The sequence below is a fragment of the Arachis ipaensis genome, chromosome B04 (genome assembly GCF_000816755.2).
Source record: "Arachis ipaensis cultivar K30076 chromosome B04, Araip1.1, whole genome shotgun sequence".
Classification (NCBI taxonomy): Eukaryota; Viridiplantae; Streptophyta; class Magnoliopsida; order Fabales; family Fabaceae; genus Arachis; species Arachis ipaensis.
The window spans coordinates 99,741,524-99,760,849 of NC_029788.2; the positions used below are offsets into that span (position 1 = coordinate 99,741,524).

Here is a 19,326-nt window from a genome sequence, read left to right on the forward strand (position 1 = left end):
TGAAATTGAGGGACTCGAGCAAAAATCAGAATCAGAGGTTGAAGAAGGACTGCTGATGCTGTTGGATTCTGACCTCCCTACACTCAAAGTGGATTTTCTGGAGCTACAGTACTCAAAATGGCGCGCTTCCAATTGCATTGGAAAGTAGACATCTAGGGCTTTCCAGCAATATATAATAGTCCATACTTTGGCCGAGTTTAGACGATGTAAAAGGGCGTTAAACGCAAGTTCTACGCTGCAGTCTGGAGTTAAACGCCAGAAACATGTCACGAACCAGAGTTGAACGCCAAAAACACGTTACAACTTGGCGTTCAACTCCAAAAGAAGCCTCTGCACGTGTAAACTTCAAGCTCAGCCCAAGCACACACCAAGTGGGCCCCGGAAGTGGATTTATGCATCAATTACTTACTTCTGGAAATCCTAGTAACTAGTTTAGTATAAATAAGACTTTTTACTATTGTATTTACTTCTTCGGATCCTCTTGGGACATCTAGTTCTTAGATCATGGGGGCTGGCCATTCGGCCATGCCTGAACTTTTCACTTATGTATTTTCAAACGGTAGAGTTTCTGCACTCCATAGATTAAGGTGTAGAGCTCTGTTGTTCCTCATGATTTAATGCAAAGTACTACTATTTTCTATTCAATTCAACTTATTCCGCTTCTAAGATATCCATTCGCACCCAAGAACATGATGAATGTGATGATCATGTGACGCTCATCATCATTCTCACTTATGAACGCGTGCCTGACAAACACTTCCGTTCTACATGTAACCAAGCTAGAATGATTATCTCTTAGATATCTAATACAGGGGACCGAGTCCGAGTTATTAATATCTTCGTGGTATAAGTTAGAACCCATGGATGGCCATTCCTGAGATCCCAGGTATAAAAGATTGGCATTGATATAAATAATATTACCTAACCAGAATAAAACAAGTCACTAAGCACCTAAAATAATTCAAGAGAAGATGCAACAGTTAAATAAGAAAATCAACACCAAAGGAGAAATAATGAATTTAGAAAAGAAAAGAAAAATATGCACTAAATTAAAATGTAATGAATGAAATATGCAAATAAATTATGTAAAATAGAATGAAGGTGAAAAGGAATGAGAAGTGAAAGAAATAAAGTAAGAAAGAAAGAAGAAAAGATAGAAGAAATTAGGATTAGAAAAGAAAAGAGAAGATAATTGGCGCTGATTTGGATGAGTTGTGCGGCGCAGGCGACGCGGACGCGTGAGTGACGCGGTCGCGTGGTGCTCGATAAGGTCAGGTGACGCGGATGCGTGTGTCACGCGATCGCGTGGCCTGATTTGTGCGATTGGCACGAGTGCAGCCTCGCGTTCGCGCAACTCTCTGTTTGAAACTCTTTTTGCCAAATTTTTGGGTGACGCGGTCGTGTGGTTGACGCGATCGCGTGGATGGCCATTTTTGGAAAACGATGCGGACGCGTGGAGCACGTGTTCGCGTGGTAAGGCTTGCGCTTCCAGCACCGTTCCAGCCCCATTCCAGCCTAACTTGCTGCCAAACACCCCTTTACGTCGATTTGACAGAGCCACGCGTTCGCGTGGGTGACGCGGGCGCGTGGGAGGCATTTTTCCCACATGACGTGGACACGTCAGCGATGCGGTCGCGTGGATAAATTTGTGCCAAAGGCATGCCTCCAGCCACGCTCTCGCGTGACTCTCTATTCAATTTTCTTTTCTTCCCAATGCACTGGCGACGCAGACGCGTCAGTGACGCTGCCGCGTCGCGTGCGTGCTTTCTTTTTTTTATATGCATGAAAAATGCAGAATGCAATGCTAATATGAATATTATGCAAAAATCCAGGTTCAATACAATAAAATAAAATAAAACTCGAAAACAAATAAAACTAAATAAAAAAATGAGAAAGGAACGATCATACCATGGTGGGTTGTCTCCCACCTAGCACTTTTAGTTAAAGTCCTTAAGTTGGACATTTGGTGAGCTCCCTGTTATGGTGGCTTGTGCTTGAACTCATCCAGGAATCTCCACCAATGCTTGTGATTCCAATGGCCTTCGAGATCCCAAACTAGGCGTAGAAAGTCTTCAAGCAGATTAAAGCAAGTGACAAGGCCCCAAGAGTGTTGATTGCTAGGCTGAATTCCGGGGTCTCAAACCTTGCTTTTGCACTCGTCTTCTTGTTGATCATCATGATTCTATTCGGGTGGCAGGTAATTGAAATTCTCACTGAGACATCCAAACAGCTTCCTAGACCCATTCAGTTGATCTTTACACCAAGCCTTGCATTTAAACTTTGAGCACACAACCATGTTGAACCTTGCTTGACAACTCCAACCACAAACCATCTTCCTTTTACTCTTAATGCCACAAAGAGCTCTAAGTTGACCATCCGTCTCCAGTAGCCCATATTCAAGTGGAATTAGAAAGCTAAGAGATATGAATTTTACCCACTTGAATATTGTGAAGGATGATGGCAACTTAGGTAGAGAGGTTTCCAGCAACTTTGGAAAAGTGATATCAAGCTCTACTCCCTTGAGTTCTTCCTTGACAACTTCCACCTCTTTGCAAGCTTCTTCTTCTTCTTTAATCTCCATCTCTTGATCAACCTCTTCAAAGTCTTTAGCCATGATATGCCTTGGAGGTTGTACACCCTCTTCAACATCAATTTCAAATGTCTTTGAAGGAGGCTTGATAACTTGACTTTCCTATGGAGGTTCTGCATCTCCTAAATCTTCAACCATGTCTTCCTCTGCAACTATTATGGCTTCCTCCACTTGTTTCAATACAAAGCCATGTTCGTCATTGTCCACCGAAGTTTCTAGGGTCTCCTTCATGCTACGTTCTTCTTTTGATTCTCCACATGCAGCCATGGGAGTACTTTGAGTACTCAGATGTCGGGAAGCTATTATATTCACTACCTCGGTTAAGGCAGTAGTGAGTTCCAGTACGCTCCTTTGCATCCTCACTTGCCCTTGAAGAATAACACGAAGGTTGTCATTTATTGGAGATTGGGGTGGATATGAGGGTTCATTGATTGGGAGAGAGGGTTCATAATAAGAATGTGGTTCTTCTTGGTAAGGATATGGAGATGGTGAATATTGAGGTGGTGGTTCTTGGGAGTAATTGGGTTGGTATTGGGGTGGTTCTATGTATGGTTTATTTGGCTCATAAGGTGGTTGGTATGGTGGATACGAGTTAGGGTCATATGGAGGTGAATGGTGGAAAGGGGCTTGTGAGTATGGTGGTCCAAAGTCATGTTGTGGAGGGGGTTCATAATCATATGGTGGGCCTTGTTGGTAATTACAAGGGGGTCCACCATATTCATCATCTTGGTACACTCCCTAGAATGGCTCTTGATCAGATCCTCGTGGCTCCCTCCATCTCTGATTGTTTTGACCTTGATGCATGTTCCTGTTATAATTTTCATTCCTTGCAACAACATTGGGACCAAACTCAAAGCGAGAGGGGTGAGATCTCATAATAGCAAATAAAAATTAAAACGAACATAAAAACAAATTTAAATTAAAAGGTTATTTAAATTTTGAATTTGAAAATTAAATTTTGAAATTTGAAATTTTGAAATTTGAATTTTGAAATTTGAATTTTAAATTTTTGAATTTTGAAATTTAAAATTTGAAAATTTTTAAATTTGAATTTTGAAAATTTTTAAATTTAGATTTTGAAATTTTATTTTTGAAATAAGATAAGATAAGATAAAAATTTTAAAATAAAAATCTGAAATTTTTTTATAACTAAATAAAAACTAATAACCTCTTAATTTACAAAAAAGCAAAAATAAAAACAAAAATAAAAACAAATAAACAAGCAAAAAGCAAATATTTACAATAACCAATAATAAGGCACACGTTTGCAATTCCCTGGCAACGGCGCCATTTTGAAGAGAGAACTTTTGCGTGGTCTAGAAATTAGCAGATAAATCCTCGTTGCAGGTATAGCTTCTAAACCAACAAAAGTCCTTTCTTACAAACGTTTTGGTTGTCACAAGTAACAAACCCCTTTAAAATTGATAACTGAAGTATTCAAACCTCGGGTCGTCTTCTCAAGGAATTGCAGGGAGGTATGTTCTTATTATTGGTTATGAGTTTTGTAAATTGGGGGTTTTTGAAATAAGGAGCAAGTAATTTAAATGACAAGAAAAATAAATTAATAATAATAAAATCTCTTGGCAAGGTATAAGAATTTGGAATTTCTATCCTAGTTATCCTTATCAGATGTTATGAGAATTGGGTTTTAATCCCACTTAGTTAAGTCAAGTGGACTAATTAGCTTGATCCTCAAGTCCTAGTCAATCCCTGTGGGAAGACTAGCTTTAGAGCGATCTAGATCAATTAGGAATCTGCCAATTTCAACCACTGCTGAGTTTGACAATTCAAGTGTTACCAATTACTTAACCAAAGCCAAAAGGAAGAAAATATCTAAATTAAATTAAAAGCATTCATAAATAGAATAAAACAATCATAAACTGAAATACCTCAAAATATATTAAATAAAACATTCAAATCTTAACATGGGAAGGTTCATAAGCTAAATTGGAACATTAACAAGTAAGAGAATTGGAATAATTAAAAATAGAAGAGAGACATTAATTAAAGGAAAATATTGGACCTGGTATTGAAGCAATAAAATTAAAAGGAATCCTAATCCTAAATCCTAAGAGAGAGGAGAGAACCTCTCTCTCTAAAAACAACATCTAAATCCTAAAATTGTGTATTATGAGCTTATTATTATGAATGAATGGATTCTCCCACTTTATAGCCTTTAATCTGTGTTTTCTGGGCCGCAAATTGGGTCAAAAATAGCCCAGAAATTGCTGGAGAAGAAATCTACCACACTGATTTTCGGCACTGCGACGCGTCCGTGTGGAGCACGCGTTCGCATCGCCTAACATCAGGGAAACTATGACATATTATATATCAAATTTAAGCCCTGAACGTTAGCTTTCCAACGCAACTAGAACCGCGTCGTTTGGATCTCTGTAGCTCAAGTTATGACTGTTTTAGTGCGAGAGGGTCAGGCTGACAGCTTTGCAGTTCCTTCAACTTCTTGTATTCCTTCCACTTTCGCATGCTTCCTTTCCATCCTCCAAGCTATTCCTACCCTGTAATCTCTGAAAACACTTAACACACATATCAAGGCATCTAATGGTAATAAGAGAGGATTAATATTAGCAAATATAAGGCCAAGGAAGCATGTTTTCAATCATAGCACAAAATCAGGAAGAAAAAAGTAAAACCATGCAAATAGTATGAATAAGTGGGTAAAGAGTTGATAAAATCCACTCAATTGAGCACAAGATAAACCATAAAATAGTGGTTTATCACTAGCCATAACGGGTACTTGACTTCTCTTATGAATCTTGCCTCTAGTAAAGCTTGTACTTGCTCTTCCACAGCTTGGGATCGTTCTGGTCCGAGCTTTCTTCGTCTCTGTTGTACCGGCCGAGATCCTGGGTAGACCGCCAACTTGTGGCACATTAATTTGGGGTCTATGCCTAGCATGTCTGCAGCCTTTCATGCAAAGAGGTCGACATTATCTCATAAGAACTGTACGAGTGATTCTTTTATGTCTCCTTTTAGGCTCGAACTAATATTGGTTGTTTTGTCCGGGATGTCTCCGATCTGGACTTTCTCTATTTCACCTTCAAGTTGTGGGTGGAGTTCTTCCCGCGTCTAAACTCCACCGAGTTCGATTGTGTGGAATTCTTCTCCTCTTCCTCTGAGGTTTAGACTTTCGTTGTAACAGCGGCGCGCCATCTTTTGGTCTGCTTTTATTGTAGCTATCCCTTCTGTAGTTGGGAATTTCATGCACAGATGTGGAGTCGAGACTATTGCGCCAAGCTGATTCAATGTTGTCCGGCCTATTAAGGCGTTGTAGGCTGAACTCACGTCGACCACGATGTAGTCTATCTTGAGTGTTCTTGACTGGTTTCCTTTTCCGAAGGTTGTGTGTAGTGAGATGTATCCAAGTGGTTGAACTGGGGTGTCTCCCAGTCTGAACAGGTTGTTTGGGTATGCTCTAAGTTCTTTTTCTTCCAGGCCGAGCTTGTCGAAGGCAGTTTTGAACAAGATGTCGGTGGAGCTCCCTTGGTCTATTAATGTGCGGTGGAGATTTGCGTTTGCCAATATAATAGTGATGACCATGGGATCGTCATGTCCTGAGATGATACCGGCTGCGTCCACTTTGGTGAAAGTAATTGCGGGGATGTCGGGTGCTTCCTCCTTCCCCTCGACATGATATACTTCTTTAAGATATCTTTTGCGAGATGATTTGGAGATTCCTCCTCCCGCAAATCCACCGTGTATCATGTGGACATGTCTTTCTGGTGTACGAGGTGATCGCTCGGTTCGTCTGACATCTTCGTCCCTTCTTCTTTTTCTTTGTTCACCGTCTCGGGTGGCCAGGTACCGATCTAATTTTCCTTCTCTTACTAGTTTTTCTATGACGTTCTTTAAGTCAAAACATTCGTTGGTAGAATGCCCACGGATTCGATAGTATTCGCAATATTCAATCCGATTTCCTCCTCATTTTTTGCCTTTGAGTGGTTGAGCTGTGGGTATTTTTTTCAATGTGGCAGACTTCTCTGTAGACATCCACAAGGGACACCCGAAGAGGGGTGTAATTGTGATATTTTTTTATTTTCTCCCCATGTCGATCTTCCTTCTTTCTGGATTCCTTATCCCGGGAGGGGTAGGTGAACCCGGATTTTGAGGTCTCTCCTAGTCGGGAGTTTTCCTCCATGTTGATGTACTTCTCTGCTCGTTCTTGTACTTTGTTCAGAGATTCGGGGTGTTTTTTCGATATAGATTGGCTAAAAGGTCCCTCTCGTAAGCCATTGATGATGCCCATAATGGCGGCCTCTGTTGGTAGGCTTTGTATGTCCAGGCATGTTTTTTTGAATCTTTCCATGTAGTTACGAAGACTTTCCCGATCTCCTTGTTTGATTCCTAATAGACTTGGGGCGTGCTTAGCCTTATCTTTTTGGATGGAGAATTTGGCCAGAAATTTCTTAGCTAAGTCGTCGAAGCTCGAGATGGACCTAGGAGGTAGATTGTCGAACCATCTGATTGCTGTCTTTGTTAAGGTAGTCGGAAAGGCTTTGCAGCAAACTGCATCTGAGGCGTCGGTGAGGTACATTCTACTTCTGAAATTGCTGAGATGATGACCGGGATCTGTAGTGCCATCATATAAAGGCATATCCGAGAGTTTAAAGTCTTTAGGGATTTTGGTCTTCATGATCTCCCTAGTGAATGGATCTTGATCCTTGCAAGAGCTGTCCTCCTGGATGGATCGAGTAGCTTTGGTTTTGAGATTGGCTTCAAGTTTTAGAAGTTTATCTTCTAATTCTCGGCATCGCCTTATCTCCCTTTGTAGATCCTTCCCAGCTTCTCGCTGATGTTGGGCTTCTTTTTTAAGTTGTTTTAAGTGATCTTGAAGTGCCTCCATGGCTCCCACAGTCGATGAATCGTTGTTTTTATTAGGTTGAGGAATATCGTTTGGTGTAGTGTCTGCGTTCTTATGCGGCGTTCTATCTTCCAGATCCGAATCGTGGTTGTTGTCATGGTCGTCCGCCATGGTGATGGGATGACTTCCAGGTCCCCGGCAACGGCGCCAATGTTCCAAGGGTTACCTGAAACTGTAGATCGATCTCGGTCGAAATCTTCTATGCTGATCGGAGATGATGGGTCCTACTGTAAGTGGAGGCCGGAGCTATCGTATCCGACTTGTTGAGCTTGGCTGCACTGCTGATCCTTCGCCATCGGAGGGTGGGGGGTACCTGCAAGGGACTCCGATGCTTAAGTTAGCAAGGGTATTAAGCAGGTTTTTTTGTAGAATCAGAGTATGAGTTATACCTAGGTGCTCCAGTGTATTTATAATGGTCGTGGGTTGACCTTCTTAGGTAAGATAAGTTAGTTATCTTATCTTATCTTATCTTTGGGTGAGGTCAGCTTATCTTTAAGAGAACTGCCTTTATCTCTATAGGCTTGGACTGCCTTTGGATATGGGTCGTGTTCCTCTATTTGGGCCCTTTACTGGGCTTTCCTGGTGATGAGCGGATAATTTATACGCTTTTTGACATTGTTTTTAGTATGTTTTTAGTAGGATCTAGTTACTTTTAGGGATGTTTTTAATAGATTTTGTGTTAAATTCACATTTCTGGACTTTACTATGAGTTTGTGTGTTTTTCTGTGATTTCAGGTATTTTCTGGCTGAAATTGAGGGACTTGAGCAGAAATCAGATTCAGAGGTTGAAAAAGGACTGCTGATGCTGTTGGATTCTGACCTCCCTGCACTCAAAGTGGATTTTCTGGAGCTATAGAACTCGAAATAGCGCGCTTCCAATTGCGTTGGAAAGTAGACATCCAGGGCTTTCCAGCAATATATAATAGTCCATACTTTGGCCAAGAATAGACGACGTAAACTAGCGTTCAACGCCAGCTCTCTGCCCAAATCTGGCGTCCAGCGCCAGAAAAGGATCCAAAACCAGAGTTGAACGCCCAAACTGGCACAGAAACTGGCGTTCAACTCCACAAATAATCTCTGCACGTGTAACACTCAAGCTCAGCCCAAACACACACCAAGTGGTTTCGTGCACCACCTGGCAATTTGGCCGATCTCTTTGAGAAGAGGTCGGATAGTCGGACCTGAAGAGGTCGGTCGCCTTGTCGCTAAACATCCCGGGTCGGACAGCTTGACCCAGGGTATGAACAAGTGGTGTATAATTTTCTGGTCTAAAATACTTCTCATTATATATGGTCTCTAAAACAATTGCTTTGAGTAATGCTACACATCTAAATTTTTCTATAAACTAAGTCTAACCAAATTACACAATAAGACTTGGAATAATACTAGCTATAGCTGATTTTTGTTATGTTAGACCAACTTAATTGGATTTAATTAACAAAAAGACTTGGATGTGTAATATTATTCATTTTTATATACATTTAATAAATAAGAGAATTGCTTTCAAAAAATAAATAAATAAGAGAATAGAGTAAGAAGTGAAACATTTCATATCTCGAAGTGCCATTAAAATGCAGTATAGCAAAGTTCATATAATCCAATTTTTTTTTAAACGAAAGAAGCTCAACACAAAAGTAGAGCGAGAAAGCTAGAACATAAACACAGCATAACTTTAGACACCTAGTAATTCTAACGTCAACAGCTTATCCTAATGTCATCTCCGGCATTGCCATCAACAACAAATGGGATCCTTGTACCTCCACTCCTTGTAGTGAAGTATAGTCATGTTGAAGATTTCTTTAGCACCTTTTCATATGTTCTGAAACAACCTCCTCTTCCTTTCCAACCTGACGTTCCATACAAACCGAGAAGAAACTTATGAACCATTTTTTACGCTCCTCCTTCCTACTTGTAACACCTGTCCTGCTTTGAAAGCGTTCCTTTAAAGAACCTGGACAAGACTATTGTCTGCCAAAATCAGATAACCAAGCACACCACACCTGCCAAGTAAATTCACAGCCAAAAAACAAGTGGTGAACATATTCAACATCCTTATTACATAATACACACAAGTTATCACCAAGATTAATAATTTCGAGTCAACCCAATCTTTTCTTTGTATTCACCCTGCCTAACAAGACAAACTAGGCAAACAGCTCTACTCTTGGAGGGACTAACCCTTTCCAAAGAGTCTTAGTAAAACTATAGCTGGTTACGTCATCCGGAAGCGTTTCCGCCTATAGCATCTGCACAAAAAATTTAGTAGGAAAAACACCTTGTCTGTCATACTTCCAAACAACTCTATCCTCTCTATCAGCAGCTAGTTTAACCGGCCTCAAAGTGTCGTGTAGCTGATTCACAAGTTCCAACTCCCATTAGAATAACTCACGCCTCAATTGGAAGTTCCATATCCACTCTAAGCCATCCTAGAACCCACACGCCCCTATGACAGAGCCTTTATAAATTGAAACTAAGAAGTGCCTTGGAAACCTGTCCTTTAGAGGACCACAACATAGCCAAACATCTTTCCAAAAAAGAGTTCTTCTACCATCACCAACCTCCATAAATAAGCCAGTTATGATCTTGTCTCTTATACCTTGCTCCTTAATCTGTAATTGGCAAATATCCTTCCATAGACCCCTCTAGTAAGGAGAGCCTGGGTAGACAACAGTTCATTAGGGGAGAGGTTATTACAAGAGCATACCACCTTCTTCCACAAAGGACAATCCTCCTTTGAAAACCTCCACCACCACTTAAACAAGAGCGCATTGTTATGAACCATCACATTTCCGACTCCTAACCCCGTAGCTTCTTTGGAGCTTGGACCACTTCCTATCTTACCAAGGTCATACTATGCCTTCCATCCTCCTTACTCCATAAAAACCTTCTCTGTAACGAAATCATTTTCTCTGCCACTACCTTCGGCATCTTATATAAGCTTAAATAATAAACTGGCAAGCTATTTAAAACTACTTTGATGAGCACCAACTTCCCTGCTTTGTTTAGGACCTTCGATTTCCATGAGCTGAGCTTCTCCTCCACTTTATCTATAACTGGCTTCCAAGTCATGAACAATCGCGGGTTAGCTCCTAGAGGAATTCCAAGGTATCTAACTGGCAAACTAGCTTCCTTGCACCCCAGCAAGCTGCACATCCTTCGAACCCACAGTTGTTTACAAATGATTGGGATCAAGCTGGATTTATCAAAATTTATACTCAGTCCCGACATCAACTCGAAACATCGTAGGAGCCTCTTGTAGTTCTTGATAGTCTCCTCCTCCGGCGGGCAGAATAACACTGTGTCATCGGCAAATTGGAGATGTGACAATTCAATATTATCTCTCCCAACAGATAAAGGAGATATACGGCCATTTCTAGCTGCCTCTCCAATCATTCTATGCAGGACATCAACAACTAGTACGAACAAGAATGGAGATAGAGGATTACCTTATCTCAGACTTCTTTCCATCTTAAATGGCTTTGTTGGTGAGCCATTTATCATCACCGACATAGAAGATGTGCCTACACACTCCATAACCCACTCCCTCCACCTTTGTCCAAAATCCATTTTCTGCATAACCATGTCCACAAACCTCCACTTGACCCTATCATAAGCCTTTTGGAAGTCCAGTTTGATTATTGCTACTTCCTTTTTTCTTATTTTAATCCAGTGTACAGTTTCACATGCAATAAGAGCTCCATCATGTATTTTTCGCCCCTTGACAAATGCACTTTGAGTCTCTCCAACTAGACCTGGCATGACTGATCTCATCCTCTTTACCAATCACCTTGTATACACAACCAACCATGCTAATTGGTCGCAAATCCTTAATTTCCTTAGCCTCAATGAACTTTGGTGCTAGTGCAACCCATGTGATATTAGAGTCTGTCGGTAACCTGGATGTCTAAAAGAACCCCATCACAGCTGCTGTGAACTCAGCCCCAATCTCGTCCCAGCACTTCTTAATAAAATTCATATTGTACCCGTCACTTCCAAGCACCCTTGATGATTCACAGTCCCACACTGCCTCTCTGATCTCCGCCACCGACGGCAACACCTCTAAACTCGCAGCATGTTCTTCAGCTATCATATCTACCAGCCCATCCCTGAACTCCACTGTAGGAGACTCCTCCTGATGATATAATTTCTTGTAAAACTCTCTTACAGCTACTTTTATTCTAGCTTGATTTCTTACCACCCTTCCATTAATAACCAACGCATCAATCTTGTTATTCCTCCTTCTTGTTGAAGCTATGTTGTGGAAGTACCTGGTGTTTTTGTCCATGTCCTTCACGAGAAGGGATCTCGACATCTGTTTTCAATGCAGTTCTTTTCTCACATACCACTTCTGACAACAGATCACTAACGCCTTTCTTCTTGCCTCAATCGTTCCATCATACACCCATTGCTAACCATGTCATCTACCTTCTTGATCTCTTCCTCAAACTTCATAATTTTCTTATTCATGTCGCCAAAGTTATCCCTGTGCCATCTCCCCAACCGTCAAGGCCTTCAATTTATCTGTGAACTGTATCTCCCCTAACCCCCTCCATTCCTCTTTAACCATTCTCAAAAAGCCTTCATGTGTGAACCATGAGTCAAGGCTCCGGAACGGTCTAGGTCCACATCTCCACCTAGTATCTTCCACTATCATCGGGCAATAGTCTGACAACCCTCTTGGTCCTCCTCTCAAGCGAACCTCTGGGAATTCCTCAACCCATTCCAGAATGAGTAGAACTCTATCAATCCGACTGCATGAACAACCTCTAAACCAAGTGAACTTACAGTCATTGAGCGCTAAGTCCACCAAGTGCATATCCTGTATCAAATTCTTGAATTCTTCCACAAATATTGTTAAGCTAGTAGTACCTTTTCTTTCCTCTACATGAACAATCTCGTTAAAGTCTCCCATGAAGCAACATGGGACCTGGCATAATCCAGCTGTATAGCTCAACTCCTCCCACACAACAAGTTTTTCATCTCTAGTATGAACACCATAAACCAGGAAAAAAGCACAGTTAAAACTATTCTTTAATATGACCCCTTCCACACACAACCACCTCTGCCCTTTATAGAAATTACTCATTTTAAAGATCGTTTCATCCCATATTATCAACAAACCACCCGATGCACCATCAGATTCAACATATTCCCATCCTGCGCTATCACACCCCCAAATTCTAGCTACATCAAATTTTGTTACTACATGTCTTTTGGTCTCAATCAAACCTAACATATTCAATCTATATTTTTGCTTTAAGTCCTTAATCATTCTCAACTTCCCATGCCCCCTCAACCCCCTAACATTCCAGGAACTAAAGATCATTTTAAAAGATTGTTACACACCTTATTTTAATTCTTAGGTCTGCATCGTCTTGCCTTCTCCTTTTGTTTCGCCAGCCTTCTTTTCCGAGCAATTTTTCATTTTGTGCTTGGAGGATAGCCATGATATCGTCTTCTTCATTGTACAAAACTGCACCGGACTCCACTGCTATTTCTCATGTCCTCTTGTTTTCCAGCATTTGCTCTTCAAAGGTTGCACTCTGATTGTCACCCATATCCCCGTCGTTTTCATCTCCGACTTTCCCTATTTGAGTACTTCCAACTCCATCTCCCCCCTTCACCATCGTTCTCTGACATACCTTCGATTCGTCACTTACCTTTACAGCATCAACATCCTCAAGTTTATTGTTTGCCCAGTTCTTGTCTTCAGTTTCACTTACAGTGTTGTTATCCTCATTTGAATCATTATACCCATCAACATCCCCAAAATTTCCATCGTCATTAAGCTCCCCACTTCCACCATTTTTACCACCCACAACTCCATTGTCACCATAGCCATTTTCCGTCCGGAACCCTAAGTTGTCAGCCCCCTCAAACCCTCCAGACCTTCCATCGTCCGACTCTTCAGGAACCGCCGCCGCAACAACACTCCCAACCACCCCCGTGTCACAGCATCCACCATCCCGGGACCAGCCCCTTCCAAATAGTCCTGGTGAAGCTGTAACTGATTACCTCCTCTGGGATCAATTCTTCCTGCATCACCTGTACAAATGAGTTAGTTGTAAAAATACCTCGCCTATCATATTTCCACACCACTATGTCCTCTCTGTTATGAATTAAGTTCACAGGTCTCAAAACCTCGTGTAATGCACTCAGTAGTTCCAACTCCCATTGGAAGAGCTCTCGCCTCCATTGGAAGTTCCAAATCCACTCAAGCCCATCCCAAAAACCACAGTCCCCTATAACGGATCCACACTGGTTTGAAACAGAGAAAAGCCTCGGGAATCGGTTCTTCAGAGATCCACCAAGCACCCATGTATCCTCCCAAAAACGTGTCTGACACCCATTCCCAACCACCATGGACAGGCCTGCAACCATCTTATCCCTTAAATGTTGGTTCAGGATGTGTAACTGGCAAATATCCTTCCATGGTCCTCCTCTAGTAGGCGGTTCTTGAGTCCACAGAGGCTCATTGGGGTTTAGATTATGACAAGAAGCTACGACTTTTTTCCACAAGGGGCAATCTTCCTTTGCAAATCGCCACCACCACTTGAACAACAGCGCTGTGTTGCGAACCATAGCGTTCCCTACTCCCAGTCCACCTAGTTTCTTCGGCGCCTGCACCACTTCCCACCTTATTAATGCCATACCAGTCCTACCCTCTTCTGAGCTCCACAGGAATCTTCTCTGTAGTGAAATCAATTTCTCAGCCACCGCTTTCAGCATCTTGAACAAGCTCAAATAGTATATTGGCAGACTGTTCAACACAGATTTGATAAGTACCAACTTCCCAGATTTGTTCAGCACCTTGGCCTTCCACAAGCTGAGTTTTTCCTCCACCTTGTCTATGATAGGCTTCCATGTCTTCACCAACCTCGGATTAGCTCCTAGAGATATTCTAAGGTATTTAACTGGAAGGACATCCCCCTTACAACCCAGCAGGTTACACATACGCTCGACCCATTGCTCCTCACAATTAATTGGAATCAGGCTGGACTTATCAAAATTGATACTCAGGCCTGACATCAACTCGAAGAATCGCATAAGCCTCTTGTAATTCCTTATAGTCTCCTCCTTTGGTGGGCAGAAGAGGATAGTGTCATCAGCAAACTGAAGGTGTGACAAAGGTATACTGTCTCTACCAACCAGCAGCGGTGATATACGACCATTCCTCACTGCCTCGCCTATCATTCGATGCAGCACATCCACCACTAATACAAACAAAAATGGAGACAGTGGGTCACCTTGTCTCAAACCTCTTTCCATGTTGAAAGGCTTAGATGGCGAGCCATTTATCAGCACCGACCTGTCATAAGCCTTTTGGAAGTCAAGCTTAATTAGTGCAGCCTCCTTTTTCCTCAGTTTGAGCCAACTAACTGTTTCACACGCAATAAGCGCCCCGTCATGAATTTTCCTTCCCTGTACAAACGCACTCTGGGTCTCTCCTACTAATGCTGGCATCACTGATCTCATCCTCCTAACTAGCACCTTCGAAATAACCTTATACATACACCCCACCATACTGATAGGTCGCAAATCTTTAATCTCCTTTGCACCCATGAACTTAGGTGCTAGCGCCACCCAAGTGATATTGGCATCCGCCGGTAACCTGGCCATCTGGAAAAACCCCATCACTGCCGCCGTGAATTCAGAGCCAATCTCATCCCAGCATCTCTTGATGAAGTTCATGTTGTATCCGTCACACCCTGGCGCCTTGGAGGACTCACAGTCCCACAGGCCTCTCTGATCTCTTCGCCCGACGGTATCACTTCTAGAGCCATAGCATCCTCCTCACCTATTTGAACCACCAGACCATCTCTGAACCCCATAGTAGGAGAGTCTTCCTGATGATATAGATCCTTATAAAACTGTCTGATAGCAACCTTTATTCTAGCCTGATTCCGAACCAGCCTGCCGTTGATAACCAGACTATCAATCCTATTGTTCCGCCTTCTTGCTGAAGCTATATTGTGGAAGTATCTTGTATTCCTGTCCATTTCATTCATGTGCCGAGATCGCGACATCTGCTTCCAGTGTACTTCTTTTCTCACATACCATCGCTCACAGCACTTAACCAGCGCCTTTCTCCTAGCCTCCAGTGTTCCGTCATATACTCCATTGCTGACCATATCATCAATCTTCTTGATCTCTTCCTCAAACTTTGTAATCTTCTTATCCATGTCACCAAAATTTGCCTTATGCCAGCTTCTCAGTGGTTCTGTCAGCGCCTTCAATTTATCTGTGAACTGTAGCTCTCCTAACCCTCTCCACTCCTCCTTCACCATCCTGAGAAAGCCTTCATGTGTAAACCATGAATCAAGACTCCGGAACGGCCTGGGTCCTCCTCTCAGCTTCCTACCCTCCACTATTAGCGGGCAATGATCTGACAGACCCCTTGGTCCACCTCGCAAATGTGCATCTGGAAACTCTTCTAACCACTCCAAGCTAACCAGGACTCTATCTATACGACTGCAAGAATGCCCGCGAAACCATGTAAACTTCCGATCAGTGAGCGGCAAATCCACTAAGTTCATGTCCTGAATCCAAGACTTAAAATATTCCGCAGACCTTGTCAACCCGGTGTTGCCTCTCCGTTCCTCTATATGTACTATTTCATTAAAGTCTCCCATAAAACAGCACGGAACCTGACATAACCCCGCTATATAGCTCAGCTCTTCCCATACCTGAACCTTCTCATCTCTATCATGTGCACCGTAGACCAAGACAAACGCACAGTTGAAACTAGTTTTTAATATCACTCCTTCAACACACAACCACCTCTCTCCCTTATAACAGTTATTCAATTTGAACATCTCCTCATCCCAAATTAGCAATAGTCCACCAGCCACCCCTTCAGAACCTACATATTCCCAACCTGGACTACCTTGTCCCCATATTCTTGCAACGTCAAATTTCGTCACTATCTGCCTTTTAGTTTCAATCAACCCTAGCATTTGTAACCTATGTTTATTTCTTAGGTCCTTTACCATCCTCAACTTTCCATCTCTCCTCAACCCCCGAACATTCCATGAACTGAAAATCATTTTAAAATTGTTTTACACACCTGTTTTGCATGTTTGGGTCTGCACCGTCTCATTTTCGCTTTCTGCTTTGCCACCTTTCTTTTACGAGCTATTTCTTCGTTCTGCACTTGTAGAATGGCCATGATGTCGTCTTCTTCATCATATAATATCGCTCCTGATTCGCGTGCCAGCTCCTAGGTCTTTTTATTTTCTACTAACTGCTCCTCCACATCAGTGTGTTGGTTGTCACTTTCTTCCGCATCAGTCCCCTTCCCCTCTTGGCCCGGTTCAGTTTCTGCAAAGGCTTCCTCAATCTGCCTGCCGAGCACCCTACCGGTTCGCGCACAGCACTTATGTGGCTTTTGTTCACTCCCGGTTTCACACCCTGGCCTGGCGCTATGTCTCCCGTGCCTCCCCTCAGTGCAATCAGCCAGCGTCGCACCTCCCTGCCTGCAGCTCTCTCGAATTTTGTCGCATTGGTCTCCCTTTGCTGTCGGAAAATCTGGGATGCCACACCGACACCGGTCAACCACCGCCGACGAGCCATCTTCCCCACCACCAACTCCACTTCCCGCGTCATCGTCAGCGTCAGTCCCAGGGCTTTGGAGTCGGACCGGTCCACCACGTAGTATCTGCCCCCCTGGTTCCCGCCGAGACGCCCCCTTCCGCGACCGTCCTCGTTGGTCGTCACCTGCCTTCGATCGACCGGTGGGTCTCCATGGGCGCCGCAGCCTTCTCCCGTGCAGATCAGATCTGGAGGAATGCGACCCACATCCCCCAAAGGAGACCGACCCGCACCAGATTCCCTGGACCACTGACCCGCAGCTGCTTTCTCGTGGGCTTGGAGTCCTGGGCCCAACTTTTCCTGCCTGCCCCCATGTTGTGTTAGGGCCCAAGTTTTTTCCACAAGTGAATTTTTTGGTGTTACATTTGTGGGCTCCCTTTCCAGCCCAATTAGGTCATCAGTCATTGTTTTTTCAGAATCCTCATCATATAGCATAACGACTCCACCCCCCAAATCTTGCATACCATAATTATCCTTAGTTAATGCCAGATACGTTCCGATTTCCCCGAGATTATGCTGCACATAGTCATTATTCCATTCATTCAAAATTGTATCTGTAATTACAATTCTGCCCTTGTCTTCTTCCTCATTCCGTGGTACCATCAACAACCGATCTTCATCCCGTATCTCTTCATGCAATGACCCTACATCAGAATTCTGCATGATATCTACGTCGACACTCCTGCTTTTGCTATCAGAATTCCTTTGCATACTTGTGTTTTCATCCTCAGATTTTTCGGTACACATTAAATCACACGCCTCATGTCCAGCCTCCTTCACCAGGACGTCGAAGCCTCCCGTACCCACTATGACGTGGACCCTTTCTTGGATGGCATCCATTACGCTCGTGTCAACCTGAACACGACCCACAGTGAAAGAGCTACATATTTCCGTTTCTTTGGCACATCTAACGACTTTTCCCCATTGGCCTCCTATCGTTCTAAAAGTGTTAACTGACCAAGCGTGCAGCGGGACCCCAAAGCATTCCAGCCACACTCTTCGAGTCTCACTATGTTCCGACTCCTCCCAGCGCCAGCGCCACACTCTATGGAATAACTGTAGGAGGCTATTCATGTTAAAATTGTAAGCATCGTCAGCGTTCCGTGTACTGTCAAAAGTCAAAAGTGCTTTGTATGCGCCCATCTCCCGCACCTGAACAACATTAGGCACATTCTTGGCGATCATTTCCTTTAAAGAGGCAAAGTTAATGGCTTTGGTCGTGCCTTCGATAATGCTCCTCTGCAACCATTCCAGATTCTCCGTTGCCACTGCTACTTTCACTTCCTTTGTCCGACCCTTTTCATACGGATCTTTGTCACTTTTCTGTTCCCGCGCCTCATTTTCAGGAGCCTCAGGATCAGTCTCAGTAACTTTCCTACGCGGCTGCCATGTAACGTTTTGTCGTTTGTCTCCCTCCACGCGTCCATTACTTATTGTTACTGTTCCCGACATTCTTCGGTATTTTGCCTGCTCCACAAACAAAACCTTCCCTCTCAGTCTCTGATGATTCATTTCCGCAACAGCCTTCAAAGCCCCTCCTTTCGTTGTGTATCGCACGAACGCAATCATATATACTTTTCCACCTTTTTGTTTTCGTGATAAATATATATCATTGATTCGTCCCGTCCAGTTGAACAATTGGAATAATTCCCTCTTGGATATGTCCTGCGGCAGATTACTCACGAAGATGGAGAATGATTCATTCTCCAGCCGCCGATACTCTTCTCGATTCCAAACCCTTGGATCCTTGTCACGTTCCATATGCCTACCCCTCCCTGTGTTTCCCACCCCCCTCTCTCTCCTCTCTCTCATCTCGATTCACTTTTTGTGGTTTATGTATGGTTCATTATTTGTTCATCAATCCTGCAACAACCCAAAATCGAAGAACTCACACTACCGTTTCATCTGAATCCTCTTTAGGCCTCGTACCGGTTTGCCCCACAAAATCAGCACTCTCTGTATTCACATCATTATGTGATTTGTAGGTTACCAAATTTAAATGATTCTGCTTTAAATTTGCATTAACCTATTCATTCAAAATACTTTTTGAAATTACAATTCACAAACAAGATTAACATCATTTTTATCGTGTGGTAGGACCCTAGGAGCATCTTCATATACAATAATAATAATATATGACTAAAAAATAACATATTAATTGTGCAAATTTTCTACGATTTTTGTTGCGGATTTATATTTGTAACATATAAGTTCGTGAATAATTATTGATGTTATTTTTAAAATTTGCAGGTAATTTATCTTTGAA

General features: G+C 42.7%; 2 protein-coding genes across 2 annotated transcripts; both read right to left on the bottom strand.

The window, feature by feature from the left end:
* On the bottom strand, positions 11,947 to 12,795 carry LOC107636760. The gene has a single exon (XM_016340250.1). It carries the CDS (start codon positions 12,793 to 12,795, stop codon positions 11,947 to 11,949), a length of 849 nt encoding a protein of 282 aa, XP_016195736.1.
* LOC107636761 lies at positions 15,543 to 16,516 on the bottom strand. The gene is made up of 2 exons (XM_021122511.1): positions 15,599 to 16,516; positions 15,543 to 15,560 (listed from the first exon to the last, which is right to left on the bottom strand). Exons 1-2 carry the CDS (start codon positions 16,514 to 16,516, stop codon positions 15,543 to 15,545), a joined length of 936 nt encoding a protein of 311 aa, XP_020978170.1.